The 19,411-nt window shown below is 47.0% G+C and overlaps 7 protein-coding genes across 7 annotated transcripts, besides 3 other annotated features; 3 read left to right on the top strand and 4 right to left on the bottom strand.

Annotated features, from left to right (window-relative positions):
* Positions 1-227: 227 nt before the first annotated feature.
* Positions 228-2,613, bottom strand: TSTA_122620 (glucose dehydrogenase, putative; the record flags this gene model as incomplete). The annotated part of the gene is made up of 6 exons (XM_002482477.1): positions 228-784; positions 838-1,207; positions 1,393-1,855; positions 1,906-2,149; positions 2,201-2,326; positions 2,364-2,613. 6 exons carry the CDS (start codon positions 2,611-2,613, stop codon positions 228-230), a joined length of 2,010 nt encoding a protein of 669 aa, XP_002482522.1.
* Positions 1,224-1,247: a sequence feature (AT_rich).
* Positions 2,614-4,590: 1,977 nt separating the features above from the next.
* Positions 4,591-4,624: a microsatellite.
* Positions 4,625-4,641: 17 nt separating this feature from the next.
* Positions 4,642-6,247, bottom strand: TSTA_122630 (protein kinase (NpkA), putative; the record flags this gene model as incomplete). Its single annotated transcript, XM_002482478.1, has 3 exons — positions 4,642-5,128; positions 5,196-5,613; positions 5,724-6,247. The coding sequence occupies 3 exons, from the start codon at positions 6,245-6,247 to the stop codon at positions 4,682-4,684; spliced, it is 1,389 nt and encodes a 462-aa protein (XP_002482523.1). The 3' UTR covers positions 4,642-4,681.
* A 122-nt stretch (positions 6,248-6,369) lies between these two features.
* On the top strand, positions 6,370-7,421 carry TSTA_122640 (superoxide dismutase copper chaperone Lys7, putative). Its single transcript, XM_002482479.1, has 3 exons — positions 6,370-6,514; positions 6,562-6,634; positions 6,684-7,421. The coding sequence occupies exons 1-3, from the start codon at positions 6,497-6,499 to the stop codon at positions 7,334-7,336; spliced, it is 744 nt and encodes a 247-aa protein (XP_002482524.1). The 5' UTR covers positions 6,370-6,496; the 3' UTR covers positions 7,337-7,421.
* Positions 7,422-8,376: 955 nt separating this feature from the next.
* TSTA_122650 (cupin domain protein) lies at positions 8,377-8,824 on the top strand (the record flags this gene model as incomplete). Its single annotated transcript, XM_002482480.1, has 2 exons — positions 8,377-8,402; positions 8,452-8,824. The coding sequence occupies 2 exons, from the start codon at positions 8,377-8,379 to the stop codon at positions 8,822-8,824; spliced, it is 399 nt and encodes a 132-aa protein (XP_002482525.1).
* Positions 8,825-9,924: 1,100 nt separating this feature from the next.
* TSTA_122660 (jerky, putative) lies at positions 9,925-11,249 on the bottom strand (the record flags this gene model as incomplete). The annotated part of the gene is made up of 3 exons (XM_002482481.1): positions 9,925-10,344; positions 10,413-10,620; positions 10,642-11,249. The coding sequence occupies 3 exons, from the start codon at positions 11,247-11,249 to the stop codon at positions 9,925-9,927; spliced, it is 1,236 nt and encodes a 411-aa protein (XP_002482526.1).
* Positions 10,311-11,003: a mobile genetic element.
* Positions 11,250-11,807: 558 nt separating the features above from the next.
* TSTA_122670 (pyridine nucleotide-disulfide oxidoreductase family protein) lies at positions 11,808-13,293 on the bottom strand (the record flags this gene model as incomplete). Its single annotated transcript, XM_002482482.1, has 2 exons — positions 11,808-13,060; positions 13,266-13,293. 2 exons carry the CDS (start codon positions 13,291-13,293, stop codon positions 11,808-11,810), a joined length of 1,281 nt encoding a protein of 426 aa, XP_002482527.1.
* Positions 13,294-13,400: 107 nt separating this feature from the next.
* TSTA_122680 (C6 transcription factor, putative) lies at positions 13,401-15,392 on the top strand (the record flags this gene model as incomplete). The annotated part of the gene is made up of 3 exons (XM_002482483.1): positions 13,401-14,324; positions 14,394-14,683; positions 14,751-15,392. The coding sequence occupies 3 exons, from the start codon at positions 13,401-13,403 to the stop codon at positions 15,355-15,357; spliced, it is 1,821 nt and encodes a 606-aa protein (XP_002482528.1). The 3' UTR covers positions 15,358-15,392.
* Positions 15,393-19,411: the final 4,019 nt, after the last annotated feature.

The raw sequence follows: 19,411 nt of genomic DNA on the forward strand, positions 1-19,411 counted from the left end.
CCCTCCCCAAAAATATGACAAGACTCCATATCGAAAAGAAAACAACGCCATAGATAGTGAGAAAACAGGTATAAGCATCATAAATTCGTGGGTGTTGATTGACCATGCATACATATTGCTGGTCGTAAGAAGTAAATGTGGTCGAATGGAAAGCCATTGAATGCCGATATGTGGTGAAATGTGTATGTGAACCAAATTTTCAAGTGGTGGAAATATTGGCGCGAGTCTCAATGCAAGGAATGGAAAATGGAAACAGCTGCAGCGAACACAACAGCAACCCAAGCGGATACCGCAGAAACGCTTCGTACACCACCAGAAGGCGCTGTATGAGCACTAATCGCCCCAGTAGTCCCTTCAGCGCCCAATGCACTGCTTGTCGGTGACGACGCAGAGCCAGGATCGGAACTACTCGTGCCTGTAGTCCTACTATCCGTGTAGTGCGCACGAATGATATTACTAGCCTGTTCTGCGACTCCATACGTCGACGCCATAAGATGCGTCGACAATGAAATCGGGACAACGCTGGCATCCGCAACACGAACATTGGCAAGACCGTAGACGCGCAGGTTGGCATCGACTACTCCGCCTTGCTCTCGGGGTAGCATCGCACAGGACGATGAAGGGTGGAACTCTGTCCCCGTCGCTTCGCGGATCCATTCAAGCCAGTCGTCGTCGGTTTTGACGCTGGGACCGGGGATTGTTTCGGCTATTAGACAGCTGCTTAGGGGTTGTGTGTTGCCGAGTTGGCGGGCTAGATTGAGGCCGTCGCGGAGGATTTCATAGTCTGGAACGGTCAGTTTGTGTCGGTATGTTTTGTTCAGAGAGACAGAGACCTACCAGCAGAAACAGCAAGATAATTCGGATCAATGACGGGATAGTCCAACGGATTCGAGGAATTGATGTATATGCGTCCATGGCTGTAAGGATGTTGAAGAGCAGCAGTGATACCAATATCGCCGTTTAAGTCACTATTCATGAACAAGAGCTCAATTTGCCCGATAGAACTACTGAGGATTGTGGTTGCGGTCATATTTGCAATTGCTTTGTATCCTGCAATGACACCAGCATCGTAAGTCGTGTTCAGCACGAATTGGTTGATTTGAGTGGTGATGTTCTTCTGTAGTGCGTCCAGATTATCGCCGTACATCAGCGTGGAATTGATGTAGGCGATGGCTGAATCGATGTAGGAGAGATAAAGGGTGTTGTTCTAACTGGTCAGTACCATTATAAAAAATATATATATATATGGTGAGAACTGCAAACCTTGTCAGAGAGATTTTGATAAAAGATCGAACCAGAAGTGACAGCACTAGTATTCCACTTGATAGTAGCGCTCTACTAGAGTCAGTTTGATCTGTTGAATCGAGAAGGGTACTTGAGAAAGGCCCTTACAAAATGATCCTGAAGGTGGTGACCCACACCAGGAAGTTCAGACACCAGCTCAACTCCAGCATCTGAAAGAACATCTTTCGGACCGACACCGCTGTGGAGCAGTACCGCAGGACTGCCAACCGTCCCAGCTGATAAGATCACCTCTTTCTTGACCTTGACCGTGCAGTTTGTCTTGCCGTTGTCAAGAGTATACTGCACGCCGTTTGCTGTCAGATTATTCGACGGAGAAGAAGCATCAAAGAGAATGCGCGTGACAAACGCATCGGCCACAACGTCGTAATTGCCGTTGTCTGCGAGCGGGTCGAGATATCCCGTCCGGCTGTACGAGCGTGTCCAGTTCGTGGGATTGATACTCGACGTCGAGACTTCGGCGCCATACACCTCACCACCGTACATATCGTTAGAACTAGCAATGCCCATTGCTTCCAGAGACATGACCCATTCGCCGACTTGGGGGAAGGTACTACGAGTTATCAGTGAGACAGCAAAGTAAGGAAAAGCGAGGCGACGTACTAGCCGGGATACGTTGCCTGAATCGGTCCCTGAATACCACGAGTAGAAAGGTCCCATGTAATGTTCCCTTCTGTAGCAATCTCATTCGACGGGGGAGTAAAAGTCTCGCTCTTCTTCATTGCAGCATAGAACGAATCCCACGACCAATTGTCCGCCCCGTCCATGTCTCCTAGCAGGTCTTTCCATGCATTGATCTCCTCTTTACCGGGGCGAGTCAGGTACAATCCGTTGATCGCAGAACTTCCTATCCCATCGTCAGTCTGGGGTACAAACTTTGTTTCGGGAAGGTACTTACCGCCCAGCCCCTTACCACGGGTCCACTCAATTTGACGATTCTCGGCATGGGATTGAGGCACAGTATAGTATGCCCAATTCATTGGTGTCGTCCATAGTGACTCGTAGTAGGAATATGCGGGAGTATCTGCACAAAACGTCAGCAATTCGGCCCGTTGCATAACAAAAGTTGTACGTGCCTATTCGTTCTCGAAATTCGTCTCCATTCGTCCCTGCCTCCAGCACGAGAACTGTATAATTTGCAATCTCCGACAGACGAGCTCCGATCACGAGACCAGCCTGGCCGCCGCCAACGACGACAAAATCGTATTCCTCGGCAATCTGGGTGCGCGGTGCCAAGGCGTGCACGTGGGCAGCGAGGACAGCGAGGGCAGCGAGGAGAGCGAGGCCTGCGCCGATAGAGCCAAGTCGCATATTCTGATCTGATCTTCTTGGACGTATGTCTGCATTGGACGATGTCGACGAGAGGAAAACCCGAAATCAGGAAGAAAACAGAGCCAGACTGCAAGGGACTGGGCGCAGTTATGTACTAGTGCATTCCAACCGTCGAGATCGGTGGGCTGGGCGGTCGGCGCCATTGTCTCTCTTTTTTTTTGTGCGTGCCTTTCTCCATAGTATGATGCAATAGGTACTTAGCAGTACGTACAGCGCCGCAGCCACGTAGCCGGATATCATACAAAAAAACGCTCGAGCGTATCGTAGTAAGATACACAAATGAAAATCATGCCCCATTGTGGATCCGTTTATCGCCCGATCAGGGAAGACGTCCCTGACTAGTCTCAGTTAGGCCAAGGTACAAAGCTTGCAGTCGATGTTTCAGTCCAATCAGGCTCGTAGAATAGATATCTGCCCCACTATCAGATAAGTGGAACTGTGGAAACGGCGATGAGTGGATCGCCATCTCCGATAACAAAAAATAAACGCGCGCCGATTGGACGAACTGCATAAATGCTCGGTATTATTGAGACACGACGAATACCGATGTCTACATAGTAGATACCAATTAGTACTTCATGGAGAGACTGAGTATGGAGGATATGGAGTTACCTGTCAAAGGAGGATGGCAGACTCGACACGACTGCGATATTCAACTAGGATCAGTTGCGCAGTGTGCCGTATTGTTCCTAGTGAAAGGACGATGTGGCTGACGGCAGTCACAACTGGCACGCAGGGCGCTCCTTCCTCGTCGACATGGACAACCTCAACTACATCTCAGCCTGCAAGATGGAATCCCGTCAACAGCGTCGCGTCTCTCGTTCAACTACTCAAGTATATCGTACTTGACATAAGTAGCACACTGTGCCTGCTGCAATCTTACGACGTATTCTTACACCTTTCTCGTCATGGCCAAACTATTCAGGAAGGTCGCAAATCGGTTCAGAGGAAAGTCTTATGCAGACGTATCGTGGTATACCGAGAGATATCAGACCATCGGCCATTCAACCGGGTGAGTGTGACCTTTGCTGTCTCTGAAAAACGGACCGTATCTGACAATTGGCCAAGAGCAAGCGATGTAGTACATTCTGCGCAAGTGCAGACCGATAAGCAGTCAAGACTCAAAGCCTGGACCAGCCGGCTCAAAAAGAGCACTCGGCGCAAGGACTCGCCCCCAGACGCAACGATTGCCCCGACAGGTTTACTCTCGTGCAACACGTCGTCTTGCGCAACGATCTCATCTCCACATGCATCATATTCGGTAAATAAGATCGACAAGTCCGATACGCATCCATCATTCTCTGCATCAACAGCCGAGATCGATTCCGAGTTTGGCTTCAGCATGAGACGTATGGACTTTAGTCTTGATCCCAACAAGAACTCTCCACCGCGGCTATATCTCGACATGTCTCGGCAAAGCAACACGTTTTCGCCTTTCAGGCCGTTCAGTCCAAATATCCTGCTTCCGAGTCTGGATACGAGTGATGCTTCGCTTGGTCGGAATTCGCAGAGGTATCTCAGTACGGCTTCATTCGACAGGTTCAGAAGTATTTCGGCTTCGTTAGCAGCAGACACCAACCCTCATGCTGCGCCGTCGCGCACTGTGTCCATTGCCAGCAATGCCCCAAATCGGTTCTATTCACAATCCAACCTCGATGCGCTCGGCGTTACTCGAGCACCCACAGCAGATTCAGGATTATCGCCCACGTCACTCTTGAGCGGGACATGCACTCCTACCCCAAGCAACCAGCCGCCGCATTCTTTCAGATCGTTTTCATCACAGAGTCATACGATGAGGTCATTGTCAGCGGAACTGTTGGGTTTATCGAGTCGGAAGAATGCGGTTTCCTTGAAAAGCCCGATTGGGTCGAGGAATACGAGTCCTTCGTTTTCGCTGGCTTCGCCAATATCGTTTTGTTGAAGTATCCACCATTCCGGTGTGTATGTTGGTTGCAGTCTTTCTTTCTCTCTTTCTTTCTTTCTTTCTTTCATAGAGTATGAGTATTCTATTAGTTGCTGTATATGACTAGTCCTCTTCAATAGATACTTATCCTAGTCTAAGCGTAAATCCAGCCCCAGTCTTCCCTCCAGTAGAAGACGCACCACCAAAAGCATCGGCAAAATCCAACTTTGGCGCCTCTTCCCCGTACCTCGGTGCCTCAGGCGTCTCCTTCCTCCTCCTCTTTTCTTGCCCGGCCTTTGATGGGAAAGTAGGAAACATTTCTTTCGCCTTTGGTCTCGGATCTTCCCTAAAATAAGCATGTCGTAGACATTCTGCTGCCGTGGGACGCGAGGATGGGTTTAGAGCTAGTAGGGATGAGAGAAGGTTCAAACCTGCATTTGTGAGATACGGGAATTGGGAGCGCGGAAGGAGAGGTGTCGCTGAACCATTAGAAGAGGAAGAGGAAGGAGGGAGACGAAGAGATTTGGCGTTTGGTAAGGAGCGGAAAGTAGGCCAGGATTGTTGCGTTGGTGGTCCAGTTATCGCGAATATCTGTACTCATTTAGCCCAGTTCCCTATATAGCATATCGATTGAGAGTATAAAAGAAAGGAGCAGTACCTTAGCCAACTGATCAACCTCATTCTTCCCCGTAAACAACGGCTCTTTCCTCAACAATTCCCCAAATATACATCCAACACTCCACATATCAATCTCAGCACCATACCTCTCCGCTCCCAACAACAACTCCGGCGACCGATACCACAACGTCACCACCAACTGCGTCAAATGCGCCGGCTTCGGGTCCCCGAAATACCTCGCCATGCCGAAATCCGCTAATTTGATTTCGCCGCGGTTGTTTAGAAGTAGATTCGACGTCTTTAGGTCCCGGTGTAGAATCCAGTTGGCATGCAAGAATTCGGTGGCGGAGAAGATTTGTTGCAGTAAGGTTTTGATTTCGGAGGGTAAGAAAGGTTCGGGCATGTCGTCGAGGAGGGTTTTGAGGTCGTGTTCTAGGAAATCCATGACTAGGTAGACACTATATCAAACAAAATCAGAACTCCCGCCGAAGGGAGTTTGAATATAGTCAATAATCTTGTATCTCGGACTTCTCAGTTGAATAGCAATAAAGAGATAGGATAGACGCACTCCTTCATACTATTCCCCATAACAATCTCCCTTAAATTGACAATATTCACATGTCTCGCTCGCTGCAATGTCTGAATCTCTCGGAGACCCGTCACGGGAAACCCATCAGGCGCATTATCAATCTTCAGTTTCTTGAGCGCAACAATTTCGCCAGATGCTAAGTCCCTGGCGCGCGAGACGACGCCGTAGGATCCTTCTTCGATATGGTTTAGTCGTTCGTAGTTGTCGACGTGTCTGCAGGGCGCCCATTCAGTGCTCGGGAAGCGGAGTAGCTTTTTACGATCTGCTGCTGCATCAGGCGATGCGCTTTTACCGTCAATTGATAGACGTCTTCGTTTCGTAGGTCGTGCATCTTCTGAAGCGCCAGTGGCAGCTGCTGTTGCTGCGGCGGCCTGTTTTTGCTGCTCTTCCAGGCGCTGCCTCTCAGCTTTGGCGCGTTTCTTTGCTTCCTTTTCGCGTTTGCGCTGTGCAATTGCTGCTTCTTCCTCGGGATCTTCTGCTGCCCATCTCGATTTTGATGACATTTTGTCCTGCGCGTATTGAGTGATGTATGTCTTCTGGTGGTGGTCGTCGTCGTCGTGATTACGTACTGAAGAATTAGTCGACTTTATTCCGATGACCGCATGCCGAGGCCGCAATCGATTTCAAATCAAATCAATCAAACAATCACCCCTCTATTGTCAGAACATCATGGAATTTACGGATTCTTCATTTTCTTTTCTGACTCCTTGATTTGAATTTTGTATCTTTTCATATTATATTTTATTGCAACCATGATTGAACCATTCCAGGTATGTACTCTGTCACATTCGCATTGTTTATTACTAATTCCGGACAGACGACCTTTCAGGTCCCAATGACCTGCGATGGATGCGTACAAGACGTCTCAGGATCCATTCAGAAATTACCAGGTACATTCGCCTCCCAATCATCCCCGAAGTGACTAACTAAATAGAATAGGAATCACCAAAGTAGAAGCCAGACTCCAAGACCAACTCGTCCTCGTCGAAGGCACAGCAGCACCCAGCTCTATCGTCGCCGCCATCCAGGGCACAGGACGAGACGCAATCCTGCGTGGAAGCGGAGGCACCAATAGCGCTGCTGTATGCATCCTCGAAACACACAATACCTCTGTCCCCGAAAAGATTCGCGGTCTTGCGCGAATGATTCAAGTCTCTAAGTCGCAAACATTGGTTGATCTTACTATAAACGGCCTTTCGCCGGGGAAATATTGGGCTACTGTTAGAGAGGCGGGGGATATATCCCGTGGCGCTGAGTCTACGGGTGGTATATGGGAAGCTGTCAAGAATAAAATACTTGGACCGGACCAGCAACCGCAGCCAAGAGGGGTGTTTGGAGTTGTCAATGTCAATGATGCCGGTAAAGGGAATGTCTTGATTGATCAACCAGTGGCGATTTGGGAATTGATTGGACGCAGTATGGTCGTCTCGAAGAATAAGGAAGGCCCCTTTAAAGCTGAGGATGCGGATACGATTGTTGGTGTGATTGCGAGGAGTGCTGGGGTATGGGATAATGACAAGATGGTTTGTTCGTGTTCTGGGAAGAATGTGTGGGAGGAGAGGAAGGAGCAGGTTCAGAAGGGGATGTTATAGCTAGAGGTTTTCTATATGACGACAAGTAAGATTGAATACTGAGGCATATATAGGAGAATGGATGAGTGTCAAAATTGTCAATCAGACTCAATTTGTTCACTGAAGCAGAGCCAAACAACATGATTTGTAGCCCTGCTCATCCGGCTGTCAATACAATTCCTGACTATCAAGACTGAACCGTGGAAGTAATATCATGCATTTGACCTAATTCCGCTGCGGAGACATCGAATCGTCCTTGATTTAGGTTTAGGGTTACAGCATATATCAGGCCCTCGCACTGTTATTTCACTTTTAAATACACCATTAATCGCTCATATGCCTTTTGAGGCCTCATTATATTCTAGCCAACCAGCCCGACTGATCAGGTTATCTTTCTTAGACGTGACTTCTGGCAAGGCAAGTCGGCCAGCTCTATCTCAAGCCAGGAATTGACAGATTAGCAGACATCCACACTGCTTATGTGTCATGCACCACAACTGGTACTCCACGCATCAACCTAGTGAGAAGTGCTCTTATTTCGTTTAATAGACAGGATCAATTCCTTTCCACGTTAGCCTCGTGATTTACGGTTACGCTGGTGTAGACTACACTTGTCTTGCAGCCAAAAATGCCTCTATTGAAACCTATCCTTTCGGGACTGTTCCTTTACCATGTTCTCTTCTGCGTTTTCGTCTGACCATTCGACTATGCTGAAGACTGGGAAATAGATTGGACGTATGGCCAATACGGATTACATTCAGGTGATTAGCAATCAATGAGGTTGTTGCCTGTATGTCTATAATATCCGCCCGAACCGAATAGGCGTCTCGGGTATCCCCTACAGCAACAGTGGCATCAAGGGATTCCCTAGGCGTACAACCTGAAAGACACGCCCGCACTGGGACTATTTCTGTTCAGTGATGAGTGCCTATACTGTTGGCACAACCTGGGTACTTGCGGTATAAATATCGCCAACTTTCCGACGGGGGCACCAACTAGCCAACGCATAGAACAGCTTAACAGAAGGAAGCTTGAGTTTATCAATTCATTGATTGAGCAAAATGGAAGAGCCAACCTACGATCCGAAGTATGTCTTCCACGTCCTTATACGACTCATGCTAATCGAGGCACTATAGTCGTCCCATGCCAACCATCAAAGTTGTCTACTCGTACAAACTCACCAACTGCCCTGGAAAGACAATCGTTGGCCTGCGCGTAGAGTTTCTTCCAAATGGATCAACTCCTCCTCATCGACACGGCGGCGCCTCAGTCTCGGCCTACGTCGTGGACGGCACTCTTCTGAACAAAATGAACGACGACCCGATGAAGGTGATCCAGGCAGGGGGTTCGTGGTATGAAGCCCCCGGTTGCCATCACCGTATCAGCGACAATGCTAGTCCTACGAAGCCAGCCACGCTGATGGCTGTTTTGATCTTGGATTCGGAGGTATATGAGCGTGAGGGAATGGGGGCATTGATTCAGATCGACGAGAAGTATAGACGCATTTAGCACAGCGACTTGGAGGGCAACGGTCGTTATGGCCTTTGATTATGCTGGGCTTGTTTACTGCACTCAAAAGAAAATCAACAGCTAGGACTCACGCCGGGAAACTGGGCACTTATTTTCAAAGAGGACAACGTAATCAACCAAAAATAGATGTGGAATAAAATCGTATCTGAATCTATACCGGCAATTGTTTGTGCCATATTCTTAGCAATAGGCACGACGTGGTCATTCCCTCACTCCCATCTCGTCGAAGCCCATACATGTCAGTAAACCCTGGCTATAAGCACCTAAATTTAGACAGGCGAAAATTGTGTTATAACTCAGGTTGCGCTATATATGTCGAGCGCCATACAATATGTATATAATATTGGTGGATATCTATTTTAGATTCAAGCACCTCAAACCAAACTCGACGGGTTTGACGACAACAACTGCAATGATCTTGTAGGACTCATATATCTATGTAAATCTGTATAGATTTAACAGGAGCTCGCGGCGCAGTCGGTTCCTTAAGACGCTCTTGTCGCACCTATAGGCCAATATGTGATGATTTACAGCATAAACCCATCCGGAGCGTACCAAGGAGGCAATTACGTGTGTAAATCATTCAAAACCAATATTAATCTAATATTAACGTATAGATTGAACTCGTGTTTCATTTTTTTATATGTAATACTGATTCCAGGGTCTCATTTTACCCCAGCGACGCCTCCGTCCGGGATATAAAAACGCAACGCCAAAGAGTCTCACGTGCTCCCCGTGAGAATTAACCCGGTGCATCTTCAAATCGTATTGTGCTGTAAATCCAAATAGGGTAATATGGAGGATTAAGCGGGTTCATTATTGCATCGTGATTGTGCAGTCCATTATCTGAAAAAGCGACGAATATCAGTTTGACGCTGTGCAGCGACTTTCTCCATTGTGAGATGATTTTCGTATCTGGTAAGGACTTGGATAAAAGAGCTGTCAGCTTGATCACGTTGCTCTTCAAAAAGACGAAGAGTTTAGAGGCTTTGTAAGGCCTCTTGAGCTGTAACCAAAGGAACAGGCTCATCAACCTTATCTTCTTCGGCCTCATCAATCTGAGGGACTTCGAATTGGATTCAAACAATATTATCAATATCCATCATTGTATCGTTAACCTGCTCATCCAGAGGATTCAAAAATTGGTGGATATCCATGACATCCTGAACCCGGTTTGTGAGCTTCAAATCCTGCAGACTATTCTGCAAATCCTGTATCAACAGTGCACTCTCGAACTCAGCCTCAGTCTCGTCATGAAGAGCTTTCTTGAAGCAATTGGTAATTGTTGTTGATGTAACTCCTTCCCACATATTAACCGCCCACCTTACGGCACGGAGAATTGTCATTGTAGATAGAGGGTCAATTCCACGATCAAATTCGTCGATAATAAACCGAACCCATGCTCGCTTCCATAGAGCTTTCCAGGCTTGGATAATCCCTTGTTCGAGAGGTTGGTATTTTGTTGTTGAATCAGGGGGGAAATATATAATAGTTGTATACTTTAGATCTGCATTAACCTCCTGACTGCAGATTCGTGTGCAGAAAAGTTATCCATTAAAAGAATCACGTTCCGGCCTGCCATTTGCGCGTCGAACGCGAGAAGCCATTCCTTGAAAATATCTGAAGTCATCCATGCTTTTCCATTAGACCGCCATTGGATACCGAGATTATGAGGCTCAATATGAGCCTGAGTGAATGCTCGTGGCTTTTTTGTATTGCCAATAATCCAAAGAGGGATTCGCTCCGAGCCATCCGAATTGCAGGCAAAAAGAATACTAATTCGTGCCTTCTCTTACTTCCGGCCAGGCAGAGCACTCGTTGAAAGGCTTCGGTCAGGGAATAATTCCCAAAACAGGCCAGATTCATCACAATTGAAGATATCGTGCGGAGGATATGAAGCAAGAAGTCGACGAATCTTGATCATTTGATCTGCACCATCTGTAGACAGGCTTGCAACTTCTCCATGTAGTTTTCTGTTCTTTATATTATTCCGCGTTTGGAAAACAAAGAGCCAGCCGTTACGAAATGACGGTATAGGGTCATTAGGATGAAGAGGTGGCCAGTATTGCTGCGCTTTGTAGCGTATAGCTTCCTGTGAGATAGGAGCTTCGGTCTCAGCTAATCTTATCCAATCCATAACAGCTTTTTCTAATTCCGGCCACTGCTCAACACGGCGCCGTTTATCCTTCAATTGATGTGGTTCGAGGTCGTCAATGAAGGCGTATTTATAGGAAAGGATTCGTGTTATCGAAGCCCGGTCGATCGGTTGGTTGTACGTGTCTTCAAACCACTTCGTCAAATCTTTATGCGTGAGATGCTGGTTGATTCTCTTTTGAGCGCGTAGCGCTGCTTTCCACTCGTTGGGGATAGCTTTGCGGTGTCGTTGAGCGCGTTGCTGCTGCATATTGATGATGACTTGACGTTGTACAACACTGAGTAATGTTCCTGATTATAAGCAATTTTGTATGGGGCTTGGAAGTAATGGTGCTTTTATCTTATATCCAGGTATAAAGCACATTTGTATGAGGAATGAAAATTTTTCAAATTTTTGATGCTATAAGTCGAGTTGTGCTATAAATCGGGGATCTTATATCCAGGTTTTACTGGTAATAATAGCATAGCACGGCATTCGAAAACGCTTGAATGCACGTGTTTCTGCCAGATGTCCTTGCCATGACTCAACTACGAAGATACTCTCACTCCATTCCAAGCTACACCTATACAACGACTTAGGACGCTATTGGACTTATCCGAAGTTCATATAGTTACATTGTACTAAGTGTGTGCATTACCACTTGTGACCACGATTACTCTTGCGGTGCCCTCGAGGAGACTACTAAGTATCTAGCATCAATGTTAGGTAGAGCCAAGGAATCTGGTGCAAAACTCTCTCTAGCAGTCTTCAACTAAATCTATCCTCTTACAGAAACCATCTCAGACTAGTAGTCTGATTTGCAAAATTCTAATCAACCACATGGATCAATTGTTCGAACAGCTGGTCAGAATCAGGTAAGACAGGATCGGCCGATGCGAGTGCTTCGTGGGCATTGTCAGGGGGGTATATCAATTTTTGGTTGATATAGCACTTCGCTCGCTTTGCAGTATCTCCAGACATTTTGATAATGTCCCTATCCCAGCCAGCAGCAACTAGGGCACCCCAAGCTCCGAGATCAAGACAGCAGTTATATGCAGCCTGTGTGTACCCCATTAGGGGTACACCAAGAAGCTCTGCTGCGGCATTATACCCTGATACGCGGCCAAGCTGAAGCGCGTGCTGGCAGGACATTAACGCATGTTGGTTTTTACCATCGGCGAGTGCACAGGCGGCGTCACCTGTGGCAAAGACACCATCAACGGGCGAAACGCGAAGGTATTGATCAACATAAAGGCGACCCAAAGCGTCTCTGGGTGCCGCAACCTGTTGTGTCAGCGGCGTAGCTTGCACACCGGCGGTCCAGATTGTTGTTTTTGTTTGTATACGAACGCCAGACGTAAGGGTAACTCCTTCGGGATCAACTGCTTTCACTCCGGCTCCAAGCTTAACCTCAACACCCAGGTCATTTAACGCTTGTGTTATGGTGGATCGAGGGCTGGACCCAAAACTAGGCCCGACTTCATCTGTATTTCCGACCAAGATAACGCGAGCGTTTGCAATATGGGCAAGTCGTCTAGGCAGCTCGGCAGTTAGCTCGATACCTGTGAAACCTGCACCGCAAACGACCACAGTGTCGCGACTAGGACTTGCAGGCAGTGACGCAAGAGCTTCGAGATGAGATTCAAGCTTGACAGCAGAATCCAGAGAATCGATATCGTAAGTATGCTGACGAAGGCCTCCGACGTGCTGAGGTTGTATGACGGAACTCCCAGCAGCAAGAATCAGGCGGTCGTATTCGATAGTCGATTCGACACCCGAAGCACATTGAACTTCAACGGCGCGTCTTTCAGTGTGAATGGTCTTGACGACTCCGGGGCAGAAGTTTATGCCGGCCTCCTTGAAGAGGGTCTCTAGAGGATGAATCAAGCTAGACGCTTTGGACTCGTACAGTCGTGGACGCATAACTAAAACTGGTTTGGGAGAGATCACGAGAATCTCGACCTTATTCTCCTTGCCCGTGCTCTTGATGAGACGCTTGGCCGAGAGAGCGCTCCAGACTCCGGCAAATCCTGCACCAATAATGACTATTTTGAAAGACATGATTCCGAAAGGGGGTAATTCTGTACAATAATTGTTTGGAGATATGCTGTTGTAACTGTATAATCAATAGAGAAGAAAAGCAGGATGCCATACCATCCTGCTGCTCCTATTTATACTCTAGTTCTACTGTCCTCGGGATTTCACCATCAGTCACACCCAGACTCCCGAATATGGTGGATAGGTAGTAGTTCTGGTATTAAGAGAGACCTATTTACATAAAATTACGTGTAAATTTCACCACTAATACAAGCATTGGCGAGGATACCCTATGTAATCGGTAAACCGAATACCCGGAAAACGAGTTCCCGAGTAACCGCAGACAAGACGAGCGTCACCCTCAAATTCTCACCTTGTGATCCCATGAATCCCTTCAATGATTCGGCAGCACGCAGGGTTAGGCCTTCGCGTTCTTCGCTGGCTTGTCTGCCTTGTCGGTCGCGTCATCTTAAATGCGACGGGAAAAAGCCATACTGCAGTCGCTGCGTCGAGACAGCTAAGCAGTGCCATTATGTTCCATCGCGTCGAGGGGGTCTGGATCGTGCTGCTCTGGCTGAACGGCGCAAAAGACTTCCTCCAACAGGGAGCGCTGCAGTAATCGGCCTACAATTGCCGGCGGGGGTACAGCAAGACCATTCATCTGGATCAGTTGACGTGGACTTCCCTACTGATCGTCAGCTGCTTGGTGGGAATACTATCGATGAAGGCACATCGCTAGCTGTGATCCAAGTTGATACCGATAACATCGACGGTGATGCTCTGATAGAGGCATACTACAGATACTTCCACAAGTTCCACCCGTTCGTTGTGCCACAGAAACACCTCACGAGACTCTACCAAGATATGCGCAGACAAGCCAGCTGGAAGATCCTCGTCGATGTTTTACGACTTGTCGGACATATTTTTATTTCGGGAGAATTGTCAATTCCGCTAAAGGATCACGTTAAGGCCTGCCTTACGCAAACGTCACCAGTAGATGCAATTATAGTCCAATGTCGACTGTTGTATTCTATGATATTGTTCTGGCATGGCCATGAAGACGATGCTAAAATAGAGATTGACACTGCGATCCAGATTGCTGTTGATCTACAAATGTTTCTTCAAGCATTCGCGTGGGAGCATGGCGGTGCAGACCCTGTAGTAAGGGAAAATTTGCGAAGGACATGGTGGATGTTATACATTGTGGATACATACTATGCTGGGACTCTGGGAATGACGGCGTCTCGACTGTGGGATATTGAGAGCACAGTCGAATTGCCTTGTGAGGAATCAGATTATGAATCGGGGGTAAGCAGTAGCGCCTTGAATTTTGTTCTTTTAGTGACAGCAGCATCCACATAGCTTACTGAGTTCTAGGAAGTGCCCGAACCCATTTCATTGCAAGAGTTTGACTGTCGTGAATTCGCCCCTGACAGTGTCAGATTCTCCTCGTTCACCTACCTTATTGGTGCCGTACGATGTACAGCATTAGCAATATCCATGGCACCGAAGAGCCTTGTTAAAGAGGACTCAGCTGATGTAGTCCAATCTGTTGACTCAATTCTTGACGGATGGCTGCGTCTACTACCAAAGAACAGTAACAAGGTTATGGATAAGTCTGGCAATATTGACGAGCTAATGTTCCAAGCTCACTTGGTGATTCATATGTAAGTTAGCTATCAAAGTTTTCTTGCCCTCGTGTGGAGGAGAGCTTCAAAATCTCACATTGCCCAGAACATCGATTAGCTTGCATCGGCCATTCTCGGACCTCAAATTCGATATAGTCGAGAAACTCTCCAGCTGTGCACGGGAACCCCTTTCCGGTACCCTTGCACCAGAGCCAGTCAATATTCACACTCTGCGCGTTCTCCAATCTGTAGAGGCCCAAACCCGTCTTTTGGTGTTGCCTTTTCGCCAGTTCCACCATAGTCCTTTTGTTACCTGCATGATCAGCGGTGGAGCACTGGCGTTACTTTCGGCCTGCAAATTCCTCCTAAAGGGAAAAGACTTGATGGTAGCTAGAGGGCAAATGAAGATGATTATCGGATGCCTGAAGGAATTAAGCGAAGTGTGGCCGAGAACGGCGAGGAATCTGACGGAGATCCAGACAATTGCTCGGCATGTGCTAGAACTAGAGACGAGGACAACTAGCAGCGGTGATACTACATCCGAATCTAATGAATTACCATGTCTTGCTGATGGGGGAGGAAGAGATGGCCGCAGCCCTAGGACTGAAACCACAGTCAGCGAGACTGGCCACTTCTCTTCCTTGAGCTCTATTGAGGGCCTCTGTACTTGGTTTAATTTTGACGATTTTAGCCTTGATCGGCTCGAAGAATAGAGGTTACCTGCTAGAAAAAAATACTTATATTTCCCTTGAATTTATTTGGTGACAGGCAGTACAGTTTTACGAAGTGTGAGGACACCGCGAATAACAATCCTAGCTGTTTGGGCCTAGTGGATGTCAATGGAAATTTGCTTTCTGGATTCAAAGAGAACCGGAACTGCTTATAGGACTGTCAGGACTGAACCTTAGCAGCGCTGGATAGATCATGCAATGGTTTGACGGACGCGTCAATGAAATTAAGAAGAATAATAATAAGCGGATCAGAATCAGAATTCAGAGTCCTGGACAAGATCCATATTCAACTAACATTTGCCCAACCACAGCAAAATTGCAATAGCCGGAGTGAACAGAAAGATAATAAGATAGAACCCCATCTCGCAAACAAAATGGCAGCTCGCTCACCACCGGCATATCTTTGGTCTGTCAACACTGGGTGATTGTCAAAAGAAATCTCCACCAAAGTGTCTGTAAAGTAAAGACCGGAAACATACACAGTCCCTACAGCATGCCAGGCCATCAGCCACGCTCTCTGAGTGAGAGTACTGTTCCCTGGTTGAAATCTCGACATCACGCCAATTGGAACCAACGGCAACAAAGCTACTGCGAAAATCAGGAGAGTAAAGGCGTCCACCCCTTATCCCGAATCATCATAACCAACGCTTGGGCTTTAAGCGCCTGGTAGCGTATTTTTGCAGAAGCTTGCCCGTCGGTATATCGTGATAATGCCGCGACCAGCTCCTAGTGAAGGGAATAATAGAACGAACAGCATATTTAAAATAGTGATATGTAGAGGTTCGCCGGGTGGCTTGACGACGGTTGCGACGTAAGTTAACAAAAAAAATGCTGTGACATCCGTCCATGAGGTCTTTGTACAGACATCTTGCGACTCGGGATGGTAGGTAACGCTGTCGGAAATCGTTGTGGGCGTATTACGCTCAGGTAGATAGGTGGCTAGGGAGCCACATGCCAACCCTAAAAATATCAAGCAGACCAAGTTCCGTTGTGCCATGAAGAAGTGGTTAGACGAAGGACAGAGTGTAGGGTGCAGATATCAGTTCAGCTGAGCTTGTGGGCTCATGTTGACTTTTTAATGTTGGCAAACGACGCTAATCTCGCTTATACGAACAGCTTGATGTCTCCGAACTAGCCTCCTCATAGGTAATCGAATCAACATACTGCTGACAGTCAATAACTACTACTCTGAATTTAGAGACTCTTTGGTCACATGTGTATCAGGGTCAAAGACTGTAAGGGCTTAAGTCTATAGAACAGTTGTGATATCGGCATATCGTTTCCCATATCACCTAAGATGGCATCTTCCCATTGTGCCCCTTTTCCCGTTGATAGAAGGCTATTTCGGCTCTTTTGAGGAAAGCTCCTGAGACTGTAGTTTTTCTGATCTGTAGTAGACTGTTTTGGTTTCTAAGTTTTAGGAAGATTCCCCTTAAGGACATCCAGAACCTCGCTCTGGAACTGGGAAATCCAATATGTCCTTTTCGTCTTCTTAATGCATTCTGCATAAATGGACATAAGTTTATCATCATATTCATCGTCGCCATATTTCTTCTAAAGATGACCTAGGCCTAGGCTGGCCTCATTGCGAGGCATAAGAATGGAATTCTAGAAGGAATCTTGCATGGACAGTCCGCGATGAACTGCACGCCAGTCTGTAGAATGCACCGTCGTCTTCTTGATAGTCGGCATTCATCTAGTCGACTTCGAGCTTTTCCACCAAATCGATGATTTTTTTGAAGCATTCGTGTTGAAGAATGCTTTGCCGCCGTCCACAAGATATGGTCTTCATTTCACCATCCTCTGAAACCACAAGGTGGGGAGATGTTTCCATGAGCCAGTCAGAAATCCCTTCACAGCTACGTTTCATAGCAAAGTCGAGTCTTTTTGCAGGAATATCGAGCGTTTACAAAAGCAGATACGAGTCCTCCCTCACGCCGTCCAGCCTGTAGGTGGCCCTTTCCCATCTTTGTACCTCTCTGGGTTTCGTTTGGTTTCCCAGTGAAGAAGCGGTACGAATATCCCATTGACCACCACTCAGACTTTGGGCTGTCATTGTGGGATCTTGAGAACCGGAAAATATACCGCTTGATCGACACTCCTATAGGGCCTGGCAGTTCATCTGGTTTTTGTAGGGGTTTTCCAGCTAACAGATTGACAAAAACCAAGACTTTGGGTTTGCATCCCTGGAAAATGGCCCCTATTCACTCTTCACTAACTCTGTGGGTAACAAGCATAGTCTTACTGAGACCATCTCATCGCGGCAGATTCCTCCTCGGGAGTTTGATTTGCACAAGGAATTAACTACACTACACCTATAGACTGCCATAGATGTGGCGAGTCGACAAAAGTGTTAGGAGAATATACCTCGCGGCTGCCAACGATTCCTAGGGCATCTAATAATTTTCATCAGCTGGTTATCGTCTACGTAGATAGTTGAAACAAGATCTATACCATCCTACCAAAAAGGGGCCCCCCTTAATGGGAATTTCTGGTAAGTGCCACTAAGTGATATATAGCTTTTCCAGAGCTCTAAAGCTGGTCTATTGTTTCCGACAGAGATGATTGCGTCCATAGTTCTTTTGTTCTCGTTTGACAGAACACACGAATATTACTCCGATTGAGTTCTTCTTGTGCAAGTTAGGAATGACGGGTTCTACCTAGGAGTTCGTGGAAGATATCTACATTGCCCTACATCATCTGGAGAAGTGAAGTTTTAGTAGGTTCACTGACCCTCACTCTGACTTTCGCTCCATCTGGATTCTGAATATTTGCATCTCTCTACGTTGCTTACACCAACCGAGATCAGCCTTGCATCATGACCAAACCCCAAGCAGTCTTCTTTCTTCGTCCGGAGCTGCGCTTTTTGCTCTTGCCAGAATTGGCTTTCCACCCGCCCACTTGTGAGCCAGAACCCGAAGGCAGACATTGCACTCAATGCGGAATGGCTACAATGACTTATATAGACATTGAGCCCCGCAAGCTCTAGTACACTAGAGATGCCATGGCAGCTTTCAAGACCGCTAATAACAGCGATATCAAAGTCCACAGCTGTTTCAAGTGTACGACGAGCGAATCTTACAATTGCAGAGCTTGGGATGACATGAATGGTGAGAGGATTTGGGTAGTGAAAGAACAGGAGAATCGTCCTGCCCTAAAGGTAGATCCTTATAAGGAGGCACAAGTAGTTATCAATGAATTCCGATGAGATGGACATGGAGCCAGACGAAGTATCATACGCTCCCAGGAGGGACTTCAGAATTGGCGAACACAAGTACTTCGATTACGGCGAGTACATTAAACGAAAATTGCCGGACTATAAGAGAGAGGTAGAACTCTATTTCAAAAGGTTGGCATACAGACTTCACAATAACGAATCGCGAGACCGCCAAACAATCCCTATCCCAGTGCCGGAAAAGCCAGCAGTGATGTTCAGTTTTGATGAAAGAGGCGACGTTTTCATGACGATGCTACTCTCGGACTCTTTGGGTGACAAAAGAGAGCAACCCATTCGCCCTCCCAGCAGGCCATCCTGCCCCTTCTCTAATGTTTAACTCGCCACATCATGAGTAAATTCCTCTTTACGAGGAATATCACCATCGGAAATGTCCGCGAAGATGCTATTTGACATTGTTCGAATGGACAATGTCATTATAAGTGTGGATTTCTCGCAAGCGGGAAAGAAGATGTATAATCAGGTCATGGACAGTAGGGGCTTTTCTTGCTTTTTTTGTACGACTGATGGCTATGTTTGTACAGTAGAATCAGGCTATACCGAAAGAAGGGCCAAGGCATCTCCATATCTATGCTCTCAGTTTGAATATATTAGCCAGGTAATATGAAAGTGAAGAGGGTCTGCTTGTTAATATGCAAATGGAGAAATATACCTAATTGGAGTATATTGCCTTGGCCTCCGCTTGCTACATGTATAGTCAGATTCTACTGTAGTTGTAATAGAGTCGCTCTTTATACACCAATGGCTCACTTAGTTGACATCCTTTGCCCAACTTAGGGTTATTAGTGTTATTAGGGTTTA

This window comes from Talaromyces stipitatus, genomic scaffold, assembly GCF_000003125.1.
Source record: "Talaromyces stipitatus ATCC 10500 scf_1105507295555 genomic scaffold, whole genome shotgun sequence".
NCBI lineage: Eukaryota > Fungi > Ascomycota > Eurotiomycetes > Eurotiales > Trichocomaceae > Talaromyces > Talaromyces stipitatus.

Coding starts and splice junctions, on each gene's coding strand:
- TSTA_122640 (XM_002482479.1), top strand. Junction 6,635..6,683: donor ATCCATTCAGAAATTACCAG/GTACATTCGCCT, acceptor TAAATAGAATAG/GAATCACCAAAGTAGAAGCC.